This window comes from Oncorhynchus clarkii, chromosome 23, assembly GCF_045791955.1.
Source record: "Oncorhynchus clarkii lewisi isolate Uvic-CL-2024 chromosome 23, UVic_Ocla_1.0, whole genome shotgun sequence".
NCBI classification, from domain to species: Eukaryota; Metazoa; Chordata; class Actinopteri; order Salmoniformes; family Salmonidae; genus Oncorhynchus; species Oncorhynchus clarkii.
Window position 1 is genome coordinate 7,443,091 of NC_092169.1, and position 15,812 is coordinate 7,458,902.

Below are 15,812 nucleotides of genomic sequence, written 5' to 3' on the forward strand. Positions count from 1 at the left end.
GGGTACGCACTGGTCTACTTAGTTCATTGACTTTCATAAAAGAGAAAAGAAAGTGGTTTGCCTCGCTGGATGGCTTCTAATTTAAATCAGGTAATAGTTATGAAATCACTCTAGTACGGTAGCAGAAAAAGCATTTATTTAGTCAGCTGAAGATGCAAAACTTCAACAATGAGATCAGAAAGATAACATTTTGGAAGATGCTCAGTATGAATAAGGATATCTCAACTTCAATGAGCAAAGTATGTTGAGATATCAGATACCTCTCAACCCATTAAACAGATGAACATTGACATGTACAAAAATCAATGCTATTTTCCAGAAAGAAAAAAAGCATGTAGGTTTTCGCTTAGCAAATAATGCATGAGCTATGATACTTTCAATCCGTTATATGCAGAGGTTAAGAGGTGGCGACATGTTTCTGATGTCAGTCTGATGGGCTGTGGCTTGTTGCCAGACACACCAAATATCTTACACCCCCTGCAACCCTTTAACCCAGATGCATGAAAATGTTTCACTCTTCAAACATTGTTTTAACTGATGTCTTTAGTAGGCTACTAAACAAACCAAATATAATTGAACAGTATTAACTTTCACTATGGAAATCAATTGATTAATTGTGTTCTTTATAATTTTTGAAGGCATATATCCATGTATTAAAAAATAAACCAAGGCAAACCATTTGGTAATGAACTACATATGCCAACTCAACATGTCAGTATACAACAGATATAAAAACCATTAACTTAAAACTAAGACAGCCATCCTAGCACTGGATTATAAATCCCTTTATTGGATAAATCAAAATGCAGCATCTGTATTAAACAAAAGTATGGGCTTTGTTCCGAAGTATACGGCCACACCTCCCAAATATATCTTCTTACAGGGATCCTTCATTATGCATGATGATCATGGAACCCTCATCGGCTTCAAAACAGTCATGTGAAAAATAATGAAAGGCTCTAGGATTTCAAACCTATTTGATAAACAATAAGAGGAAAAAGTAAGTGTACGCCCCTAGCCCCTAACAATTGCAGTTGTGGCACGGGACAAAAATTGTGAAAGATCAGCACAAACAGGCTGAACGGAAATGTGAAGGCTCACAGCCAGCCTCACTTTAAACAAGACCATGGCTTTCCTGTTACCAAAGCTCTCTAATGGATATTTGTTTGTTTATTAAGTACTGTTTCTAATATAGTTATATGGTGTTTGCAGTGCCTGCACAGATTGACATTTCCTTCCTTTTAATATTTTCAGATATTTAGTCAAAAGGACTGAAATCCCTCTCAAGGTTTTCAGACTCGTCGTCATCAGAGAAGAAGTCGTCCTCGTCTATGTCATCTTCATCATCTTCATGCCATTCGAGGACTTCCTCATCGTCATACTCATCATCCTCCTCTGCCTCATCTCCACCTTCCTCCTCATTGTTGTTGTTGTTGTCAGAGTCACCAGACTCAGAGGCTCCAGCCCTGCAGAGAGAACACCAGTCTCATCTTGAGCACAGAAAATCAGGAAAAACATGCTACTAGATCCAGATGGTAATGTGGAGATCCACTTCTCAAAATGTTCTGTACTCACGCTTTGTTGGCATCTGTGGTCTTAGAGAGATTTGAAGCTTGAGCAGATTCCTGTTCCTGTCCCGTTTTGGAGTTGTAGCCCACTCGAAAGTCCTGTGTTTGGAGAGACCAGACAGGAGGAAACCCTAATGATTTGCTGTTGATTGGACCACAATGCATCCAGTAAGTATTAGCACCACACTTTGTGTTCTGCTCTTCATAGTGTGTGTGCGCGCAAGTCCCTACCTGGGTCGAGTGTTGTAGAATGGCCACCAGACGCTCCTGAATGCGGCGGATGAGTTCCAAGCCAGTGTTGAGGTGCTCAGGCTTCAGGAGACGGACGCAGGACGCTAGATCAGTACACTGCAACAGGGTCTCCTCTGGGGGGGGGGGGACACGATAACTTATCCATGAGGCTTGCAACATCCTCAATAGCAATCTGCTTTGACAAAATCTTACTATGATTTTCCTAGAATTCATGAAGGTCTTACCCAGCAGGATCTGTAGAGCATTGGTGTGAAGCTCCAGGGCTTCCATTTGCTGCTCCATCACATCCATCTTCTCTGTGTCCTGGTTGTAGTAGCTGTACACACACGAGTAGGCCAGCACCTACATGGCAGTCAGGCAAGAGGTCCATATTAGTCATATGGATATTTTTTGAATACTAACAAGGTTCATTGTGAACCTTGTATGCAGGGGTGGAAGCAGATTTAATTTCTTACCGGTACGGGACACCCAAGTGAGTGCACACTTTTTTTAAATATAAATATATATATAAATATATATTTTTCTTCCAGTCTAAAGAAATCAATAATTTGGCCATAGAGAATAATTAGCATCTAAAAAATATATATATAAAAGCTGTTGATTTTGTTTTATATTGCATAGCCTACAGTCGAAAGGACCCGCAATGTGGGCAGCACGTGCTGCAAATGCCAAATATATGATTATCCCGTAATGTCGACAGATCCTGCTGGGTAGGACCTTCAGAGTACTCTATCCCGTAATTTCTGTAGTATATACAGTGCCTTGAGAAAGTATTCGGCCACCTTGAACTTTGCGACCTTTTGCCACATTTCAGGCTTCAAACATAAAGATATAAAACTGTTTTTTTTGTGAAGAATCAACAACAAGTGGGACACAATCATGAAGTGGAACGACATTTATTGGATATTTCAAACTTTTTTAACAAATCAAAAACTGAAAAATTGGGCGTGCAAAATTATTCAGCCCCCTTAAGTTACTACTTTGTAGCGCCACCTTTTGCTGCGATTACAGCTGTAAGTCGCTTGGGGTATGTCTATCAGTTTTGCACATCGAGAGACTGAAATTTTTTCCCATTCCTCCTTGCAAAACAGCTCGAGCTCAGTGAGGTTGGATGGAGAGCATTTGTGAACAGCAGTTTTCAGTTCTTTCCACAGATTCTCGATTGGATTCAGGTCTGGAATTTGACTTGGCCATTCTAACACCTGGATATGTTTATTTTTGAACCATTCCATTGTAGATTTTGCTTTATGTTTTGGATCATTGTCTTGTTGGAAGACAAATCTCCGTCCCAGTCTCAGGTCTTTTGCAGACTCCATCAGGTTCTTCCAGAATGGTCCTGTATTTGGCTCCATCCATCTTCATCAATTTTAACCCTCTTCCCTGTCCCTGCTGAAGAAAAGCAGGCCCAAACCATGATGCTGCCACCACCATGTTTGACAGTGGGGATGGTGTGTTCAGGGTGATGAGCTGTGTTGCTTTTACGCCAAACATAACGTTTTGCATTGTTGCCAAAAAGTTCAATTTTGGTTTCATCTGACCAGAGCACCTTCTTCCACATGTTTGGTGTGTCTCCCAGGTGGCTTGTGGCAAACTTTAAACTACACTTTTTATGGATATCTTTAATGGCTTTCTTCTTGCCACTCTTCCATAAAGGCCAGATTTGTGCAATATACGACTGATTGTTGTCCTATGGACAGAGTCTCCCACCTCAGCTGTAGATCTCTGCAGTTCATCCAGAGTGATCATGGGCCTCTTGGCTGTATCTCTGATCAGTCTTCTCCTTGTATGAGCTGAAAGTTTAGAGGGACGGCCAGGTCTTGGTAGATTTGCAGTGGTCTGATACTCCTTCCATTTCAATATTATCGCTTGCACAGTGCTCCTTGGGATGTTTAAAGCTTGGGAAATATTTTTGTATCCAAATCCGGCTTTAAACTTCTTCACAACAGTATCTCGGACCTGCCTGGTGTGTTCCTTGTTCTTCATGATGCTCTCTGCGCTTTTGACGGACCTCTGAGACTATCACAGTGCAGGTGCATTTATACGGAGACTTGATTATACACACGTGGATTGTATTTATCATCATTAGTCATTTAGGTCAACATTGGATCATTCAGAGATCCTCACTGAACTTCTGGAGAGAGTTTGCTGCACTGAAAGTAAAGGGGCTGAATCATTTTACACGCCCTATTTTTCAGTTTTTGAGTTGTTAAAAAAGTTTGAAATATCCAATAAATGTCGTTCCACTTCATGATTGTGTCCCACTTGTTGTTGATTCTTCACAAAAAAAATACAGTTTTATATCTTTATGTTTGAAGCCTGAAATGTGGCAAAAGGTCGCAAAGTTCAAGAGGGCCGAATACTTTCGCAAGGCACTGTGTGTGTGTGTGTGTATATATATATATATATATATATATATATAGAAATTACGGGATAGAGTACTCTGCAGACACTGACAAACCAATCAATAAAAACGCAATCATATATTTGCCATTTGCAGCACGTGCTGCCCACATTGCGGGTCCTTTCGACTGTAGGCTATGCAATATAAAACAAAATCGACAGCTTTTATATATTTTTTTTTGATGCTAATTATTCTCTATGGCCAAATCATGCTTTCTGGTGTAGTAGCCCAATTATAATTATTTTATTGATTTCTTTAGACTGGAATATGCAATTCAATTTACTTTAAGGAAAGCTCATCATCCCCCTAGCCTTATGGACACGCCGTCTATGCCTTTTAATGTGGCAGAAACAACCAGTCATTGTGTTTCATTCGATTGTTAAACAATCGATCATTTAACAAAGGCCTTCCTGTAGACTATTCATCCACTCACAAAATAATTTCAGCATCGCGCAATTTGATGAATGGAAAGAGACATTAGTTACAAAACACCTATCGTTATTTTTTTATATATATTTTTTTACCTTTATTTAACTAGGTGAGTCAGTTAAGAACAAATTCTTATTTTCAATGATGGCCTAGTGGGTTAACTGCCTGTTCAGGGGCAGAACGACAGATTTGTACCTTGTCAGCTCGGGGATTCGAACTTGAAACCTTTCGGTTACTAGTCCAATGCCCTAGGCTACCCTGCCACCCCGTAATAACATTCTACGATTTGTCATTGGGCCTACACTTGATGCATCCACTGTTGTCCATGCGCGCCTTGGTCTCAGCCACCTTCCCAAAATGTAACTGTTCTCCACAAACCACAACGCATTTTGGAGCGTATACCACTCGGTTTCCAGTCAACTTGCTAATTTGTCATGCGGCTGACTTGCAGTAAGTTGAAATAATGGTGTAATAACCCCACTATTTATTTTCCCAGGACGCAGTACCGGACCACCTTTCACCCCGGCTTGTATGTGAAATCACATGCTGGTATAGATTTTTCCAAAATGCTCTTTAACACAAGAGACACTGTATTGCTTCAATGTCGCAACAGATTAGTTGGTTATTTTCCTATTAGTTTACTTCCTCTTACCTTGCGAGCTTGAGCAAGTACTTTGCAGGCATCAATAACAAATGTCAATGACTTCATTTGGAGGGCTTCATTGATGGAGGAGACTTTGCTCTCCAGATTGATGGCGAAGTCCTTGGCCTGGTTGTGGAAAGTGCATCTCTCGTTGTAGTCTTGGAACTTCTTTTCCTGCCTTGCTGCTTTACTCACCTGCAGACAGACCAAAAAAATATCACTGCATTGGAAATCAGAGCTTTTGTTTATTACTTAGTTTTGTATTAACTTAATTGGGATAGGGGGCAGTATTTTCACATCCGGATGAAAAGCGTGTCCAAAGTAAACTGCCTGCTACTCAGGCCCAGAAACTAAGATATGCATATTATTAGTAGATTTGGATAGAAAACACTGAAGTTTCTAAAACTGTTTGAATGATGTCTGAGTATAACAAAACTTATTTGGCAGGCGAAACCAAGGACAAACCATTCAGATATTTTTTGTTTTGTTGTTGAGGTCACTCCTTTCAATGAGTTTTCATTGGGATTCCAGAATTCTAAGGGGCAGGCCTGCAGTTCCTATCGCTTCCACTGGATGTCAACAGTCTTTAGAAATTAGTTGAGGTCTTTTCTTTGAGAAATGAAGCAGCACTGTTAACCTCTTGAATCTAGGGGGCACCATTTTCATTTTTGGAAAAATATCCAAAGTAAACGGCTATTTTGTCAGGACAAGATGCTAGAATATGCATATAATTGACCGCTTAGGATAGGAAGACACTAAAGTTTCCAAAACTAAATATATTGTCTGTGAGTATAACAGAACTGATATTGCAGGCGAAAGCCTGAGAAAAATCCAATCGGGAAGGCTCTCTTATTTAGAAAGCTCTGCGTTCCTATGCGTCCCTATTGAGCAGTGAATGAGATATCAACCAGATTCCCTTTTCTATGGCTTCCCTAATGTGTATAGTGTCACAATACATAGTTTCAGGCTTTTATTTTGAAAAATGAGCCTGAACGTCAACATTGCGTCAGTGGTCAGCTGAAGTCTCTCAGAGTGTTTTGTGCGTAAAGGACAAATGCGGCCATTGTTTCTCTCTATCCTACTAAGAAGCCACCAGTCCCGGTTGATATATTATCGAACAGATATTTGAAAAACACCTTGAGGATTGATTATAAACAACATTTGCCATGTTTCTGTCAATATTATGGAGCTAATTTGGCGTTGTAGTGACCGCAATTTCCGGTCGATTTCTCAGCCAAACGTGAAGAACAAACGGAGCTATTTCGCCTACAAAAATAATATTTTTGGATAAAAGAAACATTTGCTATCTAACTGGGAGTCTCGTGAGTGAAAATATTCAAAGCTCATCAAACGTAAACAATTTAATTTGATTGCTTTTCTGATTTGTGACCAGGTTGCCTGCTGCTAGCTAGTCATAATGCTATGCTAGGCTATCGATAAACTTACACAAATGCTTGTCTTGCTTTGGCTGTAAAGCATATTTTCAAAATCTGAGACGACAGGGTGATTAACAAAAGGCTAAGCTGCGTTTCAATATATTTCACTTGTGATTTCATGAATATGAATATTTTCTAGTAATATTTGTTGTACGTTGCATTATGCTAATTCGTGTCAGTTGATGACAATTCTCCCGGATCCGGGAGGGGTAGTTCCAAGATGTTAAGAAAGAGTGTAGAGGGAAGTGTACTCTTTGTTAGAGGCGCGTGACCGGAAAAGCACGCTCCACTTCGTTTTCCTCCGGTATTGAACGCTGTTTTTTCCATCTTAAATTTTATTGGTTATTTACGTAAAAAAATACCTAAAGTTGTATCAAAAAAATGTGTGGACAAAGATTACAGGTAACTTTTGAGATATTTTGTAGTCATGTCACGCGTGTTGGAACCGGTGTTTTTCTGAATCAAACGTGCCAAATAAATTGACATTTTGGATATATATCAAAGGAATTAATCAAACAAAAGGACCATTTGTGATGTTTATGGGACATATTGGAGTGCCAACAGAGGAAGATCTTCAAAGGTAAGGTTTAAAATACATCTTTATTTCTGCGTTTTGTGTCGCGCCTGGTGGGTTGAAATATGATTGTCTGTGTACTCAGATAATAGCATCGTATGCTTTCGCTGTAAAGCCTTTTTAAAATCTGACATGTTGGCTGGATTCACAACAAGTGTAGCTTTAATTTGGTGTATTGCATGTGTGATTTCATGAGTTTAATTTTTATAGTAATTTATTAGAATTTGGCGCTCTGCATTTTCACTGGATGTTTGCCAGTATCCTAGAGTAGTTAAATTATGTAGGATTGGACATGGATGATCATATCACATACCAAAGGGGAAAATACTCTGCAATTCATGGAAACCCTTTGCATTTGGACTAAATCTTATAAAGCGCAAACTTAATTGAATCAAGTCATATGGACTCACCATAGCTGAGCAGTTGTAGTAATCTTTGTGGGTTGGTTTCCATGGCTTGAGACACCTCCAGCAAAATCCATGGTTACATTTGGCACAGGTCATACTGGAAGAAAAACAAATGGAGTGGTAGTAAAGCCTATAAATCCCTACAACATACTTCTGGTAAACCTTGAAATGGTTTGATGGAGAAAAAAAAATATCAACAGAACAGGGCTGAGGATTAAAAACGGGTCCAGCAGCTTTACACTTACTGAAGGCAGCCTTCGTTCTTCTCTATCTGGGCCTGGCAGCTGGGGCAGCGTTTGGAGATGAGTTTGGCAAGGTGCTTACTTTGGGCTTCCATGGTCATACCCTCGTAGTAGCCACCATCGTCCATCCACTGGGACATGTGACTGCAGCTGGCTGGGTAATGAGCCTGGGGGAGATGGAGGTTAAGCTGTACTCTGTGCTTGCTTGAGTGTCTGGAAAAATATGTATCGATAGATTTACCCTACACCAAGTTTGATCACTAACCATACAAATATGGATTTCTGATTCAATACCATTAAAGTAAAAATATTACAAATCAACCCAAAAATGTTTACTAAAGCCCTAACACACAAATGAGAATGAAGACATGAAGCTGTGTACTGTATGACAGCTCAGTGCTAACCTCTGGGAAGTTGCAGCTAAAGCAGGAGGACCAGCAGCACTTTGAGCAGGTTCCCATGCTGCCGATGTTCTCCTTGCACAAGATCTGGTCACAGCCCAGGGGGTTGGTGCACCAGGTCAAGTTGGAGCAGCACTCCACATAGCCCCGGAGGAGCGCGTTCTCATACTGGAGGAGAAACGGAGGACAGGAGCAGAGGGGCTCAGCGAAAGGACAGGTACTGCTGTTTTAATGTCACGAGACGCAAACAAACATTGTAAAACTGGACAGAAATGTCCATGCTAAACTGAGCCAGCACTTCATATGACAACTAGACTAATGTGACATAACATTTTGGGTTAAAATAAGTGTCTTTCTCTCATTGAGTTGTGTGGGGGACAGACCTTGGCAATGGTGTCTTTGTCGGTCAGGATGTTGAAGAAGAACTGAGAAGTAGGTTGCGCACGGCAGTCTGTGATTGGACAGTTGCAGTTCATCACCAGGTTCTGCTCAATCCTGGCTGTGAGGTACTCCTGCCAGCAAGACTGTAGGAAGGAAACATACAGGGCCTTCGGAAAGTATTCAGACCTCGACTTTTTACACATTTTGCTAAGTTAAAGCCTTCTATAATGTATTAAATAAAACAAACATTTCCTAAGCAATCTACACACATCCCATAATGACAAAGCAAAAACAGGTTTAGTAATTTTGCTAATTTATTAAGAACAAAAATACCTTTACATAAGTATTCATACCCTTTGCTATGATCAAAATTGAGCACAGGTGCATCCTGTTTCCATTGATCATCCTTGGGATATTTCTACAACTTGACTACACCTGTGGTAAATTCAATTTATTGGTCATGATTTGGAAAGGCACACACCTGTCTATATAAGGTCCCACAGTTGACATTGCATGTCAAAGCAAAATCCAAGCCATGTGGTCGAAGGAATTGTCCGTAGGGCTGAGACAGGATTGTGTCGAGGCACAGTTCTGGCGAAGGGTTAAACATTTCTGCAGCATTGAAGGTCCCCATCATTCTTAAATGGAAGTTTGGCTCCAGCAAGTCTCTTTCTAGAGCTGTCTGCCCAACTAAATTGAGAAATCGGGGGAGAGGGGCTTTGGTCAGGGAGGTGACCAAGAACCTGATGGTCACTCTGACAGAGCTCCAGAGTTCCTCTGTGGCAATGAGAGAACCTTCCAGAAGGACAACCATCTCTGCAGCACTCCACCAATTAGGCCTTTATGGTAGAGTTGCCAGATGGAAGCCACTCCTCAGTAAAAGGCACATGACAGCCCACTTGGAGTTTGTCAAAATGCACCTAATGACTCAGACCATGAGAAGTAATATTTATCTGGTCTGATGAAACCAAGATTGAACTATTTGTCCTGAATGCCAAGCGTCACATCTGGAGGAAACCTGGCACCATCGCTACGATAAAGCATGGTGGTGGCAGCATCATGCTGTGGGGATGTTTTTTGAGCAGCAGGCATAGGGAGACTAGTCAGGATTGAGGGAAAGATGAACGGAGCAAAGATCCTTGATGAAAACCTGCTCCAGAGTGCTCAGGACCTCAGACTGAGGCGAAGGTTCACCTTCCAACAGGACAACGACCCTACGCACACAGCCAAGACAACACAGGAGTGGCTTCAGGACAAGTCTCTGAATGTCCTTGAGTGGCCCAGCCAGAGCCCGGACTTGAACGCAATCAAACATCTCTGGAGAGACCTGAAAAGAGCTGTGCAGCAACGTTCCCCATCCAACTTGACAGAGCTTGAGAGGAATGGGAGAAACTCCCCAAATATAGGTGTGCCAAGCTTGTAGCGTCCTACCCAAGAACACGCAAGGCTGTAATCGCTGCCAAAGGTGCTTCAACAAAGTACTGAGTAAAAGGTCTGAATACTTAAGTAAATGTGATAGTTATTTTTTATAAATTTGCATAAACAATTGGTTAAAACCTATTTTTGCTTTGTCATTATGGGGTATTGTGTGTAGTTTGATGAGGACTAAAACAACAATTTAATCAATTATAGAATACGTCTATAACGTAACAAAGTGTGAAAAGTCAAAGGGTCTGAATACTTTCCGAAGGCACCGTAAATAATCATCAAATGAGTCCTGACAAACTGTACACATGAATTAGGAGAAGATGTTACTACTCAGTATGTACAGCGTCATTCATCCTTAACCCCCTAGAGTTAATTCTCACGTAACGTCTGTAGCGTCCCAACAGTTTGACATACAAACTCTTATGACCACTATGGAAAGGGGGAGACTCTCACGTACACAAGTGGTCACCGACCCCCACAAGTGTCAGAGGACTCGTCTGAAGTCGGTACCGTTGACATGCAAATTTCTGTTTGTAGTGTCCAAACAGCTGGCTACAAACTAATGTGACCCACTACAGAAAGGGTCACAGGACTCGTCTGAAGGTAACCGGTACTGTTTATAAAAAAAATATTTAAATAACGGAAGTTTGAAGGTAGTTTTATGCCTAACCCCTCCAAAAATAAAAGAGTTAAATGTGTAAAAAAATATATATTTCCTGAGCTTTCTTATATCTTCTAGATAAGACAAACACTTAAAAAATGGTCTTTTTTACCATTTATGAATGTGTTATTCAATGCGTTTCTCTAGGCTATAGTAGTAACTAACAAATTCAATATTTTATCAAATAAATATTTTATTCCTGAAAGGGTACTGAAATTCAGAATCAAATAGCTAAATTATCTATAGTATGACCATCTTAAAACGATTCCATGTCAGTGTAGAACCCTCGCTCCCCAACAGCTTAGACTTTAGAATTAAAGTATCCGTGCAAGATTTTTAAAAATGTAAAAGTCTGAAAAGGGGTAGAAAAATGTGTAAGGTGACTGACCCGGCAACAGTAGTGCATGCAGCAAAGGGTGGGGGCAGGCTCTGCCTCCCCTGTTTGGGAGATGAGGCACACGGGGCAGCTGGCCACAGGGCTAGGGGGCGGCTGGGGGTTCAGGCCCTTTAGCCCGGCAGCCAAAACCAGGGAGTCTGGGTCGTCTGTGTAACGCTGGATCAGCACATCCACGTTCCACTTGCAGTGGACCAACAGGTGCTCAGCCCGGTCCAGGTCCAAACTCAGAGTGCCAGAGACCTGCTGGACGGTGCGCTGCATCAGCTGCCGGACTTCCTCCTGGTTCATGGTCCGGCCCATGGACAATAGGACAGCCTCCAGGACTCCGTCTTCTGCACTCGGAGGGGCTGCAATGATGCCTTCCAGGCTGCAGGAGGAGACACAGTGGGTCACAAGGGTACTTACAACTATGGAAATCTTAACTTATTAAAAGTGAGGGTGTCAGAGTTTAGTATGATTATATTGGAAATGCTCTCCTTTAAGAGAACAAGCATGTGTTACTTAGTGAGTAACCATAACATCCTTATAGACAAGCAAAACTTAGTCATCAGGTTAGTAGTAAGTGTGATTTTAATGACAGCGTGACTGATTTTGGAATCTTCGTTAGAAAATATCTCACCCCACACAACATTTCTAGACTATTTCATTATAACACAAAGAAAGCAACAAACATGGTTCAAAGTTGATCAATTTTCTTTATTTATAATAAAACATTCACTGGCATATTTTGCCTGTTCCTGAACATATTTGTATAAGAGCCTAGATTATTTTTTATGTTGCATTTATCGTTTGAGTAGAGCCATGGGTTTCTTGGAAAGTAATGGCTTAGATGAACAGCATCAGTGGTCATCCTGAATATGAAATTACTGACATTGGTGGGCATTGCCATGCAGCCACAGTTAAGGTCAAAGTGCATTTAAAAGCTTAAGTAGGACAGAACGAGAACATATGTCACAAATACGTGCTGTAACAGGACTGAAGACCTCAACCCAATTGGTTATTTATTAAAGCATTTATCCGATGCCTAAGGCAGTGGGACATAAATGGAAAAGGCCTGTTAATCTAGTCTACTCTCCTTCCCTACAATTCAAAAACCAAACTAGCCCCGAGATACAGAATCTCCCCAGAGGCCACACCAATCATCCACATTAAAATTATTTCCCCCCACTAGGTCAAGGCCAGTCCGCACACCTGATGTCAGCGTTGCTGCTGCTGGGGTTATTCTTCAGCTCAGCCTTGCTGAAGGAGAAATGCGCTTGGCCCTTCTGGGGAGTGGAGGGGTCCTCAGGCAGGAACTCCACGATGTGGGGGCTGTCCTCGTTGCGCCTGATGTAGCCCTTGCTGATGACATGCATGACGCAGGACAGCACATCTGTAGTGCTGCAGCTGAAACGAACTGAGCCCGGGGAACGAGTCACCTCCCGCTTCTGACACGTGTCCAACACCTGGGGGAGGACAAGTGAGAAAAGTAGTACATAAGACACCAGCTGCTAGTATCTGGCCCATCAAATAAAGCTGGTCCTGAACCACGGAGGGATGGACGTCTATACTACCACTACATAGGTTCAGTTGAGGATCTCCATTGGTCACACATGAAAAAGGACATGGGGAGGAAACATGGCCTTACTCTGAACACCAGGTTGTCTATGTGCATCTCTTTCTCAGCCTTCATGATCTGGATGATGAGGCAGTAGATGAAGTTCCTCTTCCTCTCCAGCGAGCGGGCAGCATCCTCATCCACATTCAGGTAGGTCTGCTTGGGCAGCAGGTAGCAATAGCTGTGGTTTTCCAAACTCTGAGACAGAGCTTTTTTGTTCAATCTCAGGACTCCTATGAGCAGAGAACAAAACTATACATTCAGTGCAACTCCACCGACAAATGCCAACAGTAATTTCAAATGGTCACTAAAATAAAATCTAACTGGGGAACAATGCAGGAGATGAGGTCTGTCAGTAAAAATGTAAATGCAATGTCACAAAATCTGATGGATTACAGGGATCAACAGTAGCTCCATAGAATATTTGTGAAAGGCTCAGAGAGAAAGAGCTAGCCAGGGGGAGACAAAGAGCAGGAGCTCACCCTTCACAAGATTGTTGTCAGGGCTGTCTTGGGTGAGAATGCCCTTCCCTGCTATGAGGGGAGACAGAGCATGGGCCAGCATTGTCGGGGAGAGGCCTGTGGCCTGCTGAAGAGCCTCCACAGATACATCCTGAAATAAAATACAACAGGCGGTAGTATCAGAGACAACAGCCCATTGTCAAAGGAGAAAATGTATTACTTCAACTCCCCATAGTGCATTGCACTGTACCCCCCCGGTCATCTAGTTACCGCTTGGTGGTTGAACTGCAGGAGGATGTACATCTGCAGGGTGGAGACGTAGAGAGTGCAGGTGCCGTAGCGCAGCTCTGCATGGCCTAGCCAGGTCCACTGTAGACGCCGGGGCTTACTGTGGGTCAGATTGTACATGCACTGGCCTGCAGACAAACACACATCACTCAACGTTTAGCCTCGAGCACTTTCGTTCTGAAAGATGCCATAACGGACTGGTTCTGATGAGATTTTGGCATACGTGACTCGTTTCAGGAAACTAGGCATATGTCTCTGAGATAATGGATGGGCTGGACATGCCGGGAGATGAGTTTGGATAGGTCTGCCATGTGGCATGCTTCTGTCTATAACGTGAGCTGCTCAGTATGTGTTCTTTCTACCGTGCAATTTATTTGAAAGATATAACGCTAGCCATCGAGAACTACAAAAGTTTTGCTACTTTCTCAACAGCATTGATGCCCTGAATTTAGCAGGCACTTTCGACAGATAAGTTGGAAAAAGTGATAGGCTACTTTCTGCACACGCCACGGTAATTGTGAACGGGAGTGACTTGACAACTCTGGCCAAACAATGTGGCTACAAACAATGTAGCCTAGTGGTTAGAGCGTTGGACTAGTAACCGAAAGGTTGCAAGTTCATATCCCCGAGCTGACAAGGTACAAATCTGTCGTTCTGCCCCTGAACAGGCAGTTAACCCACTGTTCCTAGGCCGTCATTGAAAATAAGAATTTGTTCTCAACTGACATGCCTAGTTAAATAAATGGTAAAAAAAATTTTAAAAAAAAAAAAAGTGCCTACAAACAAAATGGAGTTCAAATGGTGCCCGTCTGCTATGATGCGTTCAACCATGTATACGGACGGACAGGTAAGAATAGCAACATTTTCAGATACAAGTGTCTAATTTTGTGAGAAAGTCATTTTCATTCCAAGTTAAAGCGTAACGTTTGCTGGCAAACTGGCAATAATATTATTACACAAATCATGTATGATCAATAATAATATTATTGGAATCAGAAATCTATTTGTATTGCTAGTTATAGCCTAATGTTACCTAGCTAACATTGAACATAGCTAGTTGGTTAGCTTTAGCTACATGCAGATTCATACTACAGCTATGACTAGAGGTCGACAGATTATGATTTTTCAACGCCGATACCGATTATTGGAGGACCAAAACAGCCAATACCGATTAAATCGGACGATTTTTAAAATGTATTTGTAATAATGACAATTACAACAATACTGAATGAACACTTATTTTAACTTAATATAATACATCAAAATCAATTTAGCCTCAAATAAATAATGAAACATGTTCAATTTGGTTTAAATAATGCAAAAACCAAGTGTTGGAGAAGAACGTAAAAGTGCAATATGTGCTATGTAAGAAAGCTAACGTTTCAGTTCCTTGCTCAGAACATATGAAAGCTGGTGGTTCCTTTTAACATGAGTCTTCAATATTCCCAGGTAAGAAGTTTTAGGTTGTAGTTATTATAGGACTATTTCTCTCTATACCATTTGTATTTCATATACCTTCGACTATTGGATGTTCTTATAGGCACTTTAGTATTGCCAGTGTGACGGTATTGCTTCCGTCCCTCTCCTGGGCTCGAACCAGGAACACATCGACAACAGCCACCCTCGAAGCATCGTTACCAATCGCTCCACAAAAGCCACAACCCTTGCAGAGCAAGGGGAACAACTACTGTAACTCTCAGAGCGAGTGATGTCACCGAATGAAACGCTATTAGCGCACACCCCGCTAACTAGCTAGCCATTTCACATCGGTTAAACCAGCCTAATCTTGGGAGTTGATAGGCTTGAAGTCATAAACAGCTCATTGCTTGAAGCATTGCAAAGAGCTGCTGGCAAAACGCACGAAAGTACGGTTTGAATGAATGCTTACCATCGCTCAGTCAGACTGCTCTATCAAATCATAGACTTAATTATAACATAACACACAGAAATACGAGCATTTGGTCATTAATATGGTCGAATCCAGAAACGATCATTTCGAAAACAAAACGTTTATTCTTTCAGTGAAATACGGAACCGTTCAGTATTTTATCTAACGGGTGGCATCACTAAGTCTAATTTCCCTAATTATAAGAAATTCATGTTAGCAGGCAATATTAACTAAATAAACAGGTTTAAAAATATATACTTGTATATTGATTTTAAAAATACGCATTGATATTTATGGTTAGGTTTGGTGCAACAACAGTGCTAAATCACCACCGGATTGGCGAAGTAGGCTGTGATTC

General features: G+C 41.5%; 1 protein-coding gene across 3 annotated transcripts in view; it reads right to left on the reverse strand.

The window, feature by feature from the left end:
- Positions 1–770: 770 nt before the first annotated feature.
- Positions 771–15,812, reverse strand: part of LOC139382048 (cullin-9) — a 37,293-nt gene continuing 22,251 nt past the window's right edge. For all 3 annotated transcript variants that reach the window (XM_071125999.1, XM_071126001.1, XM_071126000.1), the window contains 14 exons: positions 13,549–13,694; positions 13,300–13,429; positions 12,848–13,050; positions 12,412–12,665; positions 11,212–11,587; positions 8,737–8,877; positions 8,357–8,521; positions 7,956–8,119; positions 7,714–7,807; positions 5,303–5,488; positions 2,045–2,162; positions 1,800–1,933; positions 1,576–1,667; positions 771–1,466 (listed from right to left, as the gene is read on the reverse strand). In XM_071125999.1, coding sequence (XP_070982100.1) covers positions 1,259–1,466; positions 1,576–1,667; positions 1,800–1,933; positions 2,045–2,162; positions 5,303–5,488; positions 7,714–7,807; positions 7,956–8,119; positions 8,357–8,521; positions 8,737–8,877; positions 11,212–11,587; positions 12,412–12,665; positions 12,848–13,050; positions 13,300–13,429; positions 13,549–13,694 — 2,411 coding nt within the window. In that variant the 3' untranslated portion in view covers positions 771–1,258. The remainder of the gene's footprint in view (positions 1,467–1,575; positions 1,668–1,799; positions 1,934–2,044; positions 2,163–5,302; positions 5,489–7,713; positions 7,808–7,955; positions 8,120–8,356; positions 8,522–8,736; positions 8,878–11,211; positions 11,588–12,411; positions 12,666–12,847; positions 13,051–13,299; positions 13,430–13,548; positions 13,695–15,812) is intronic.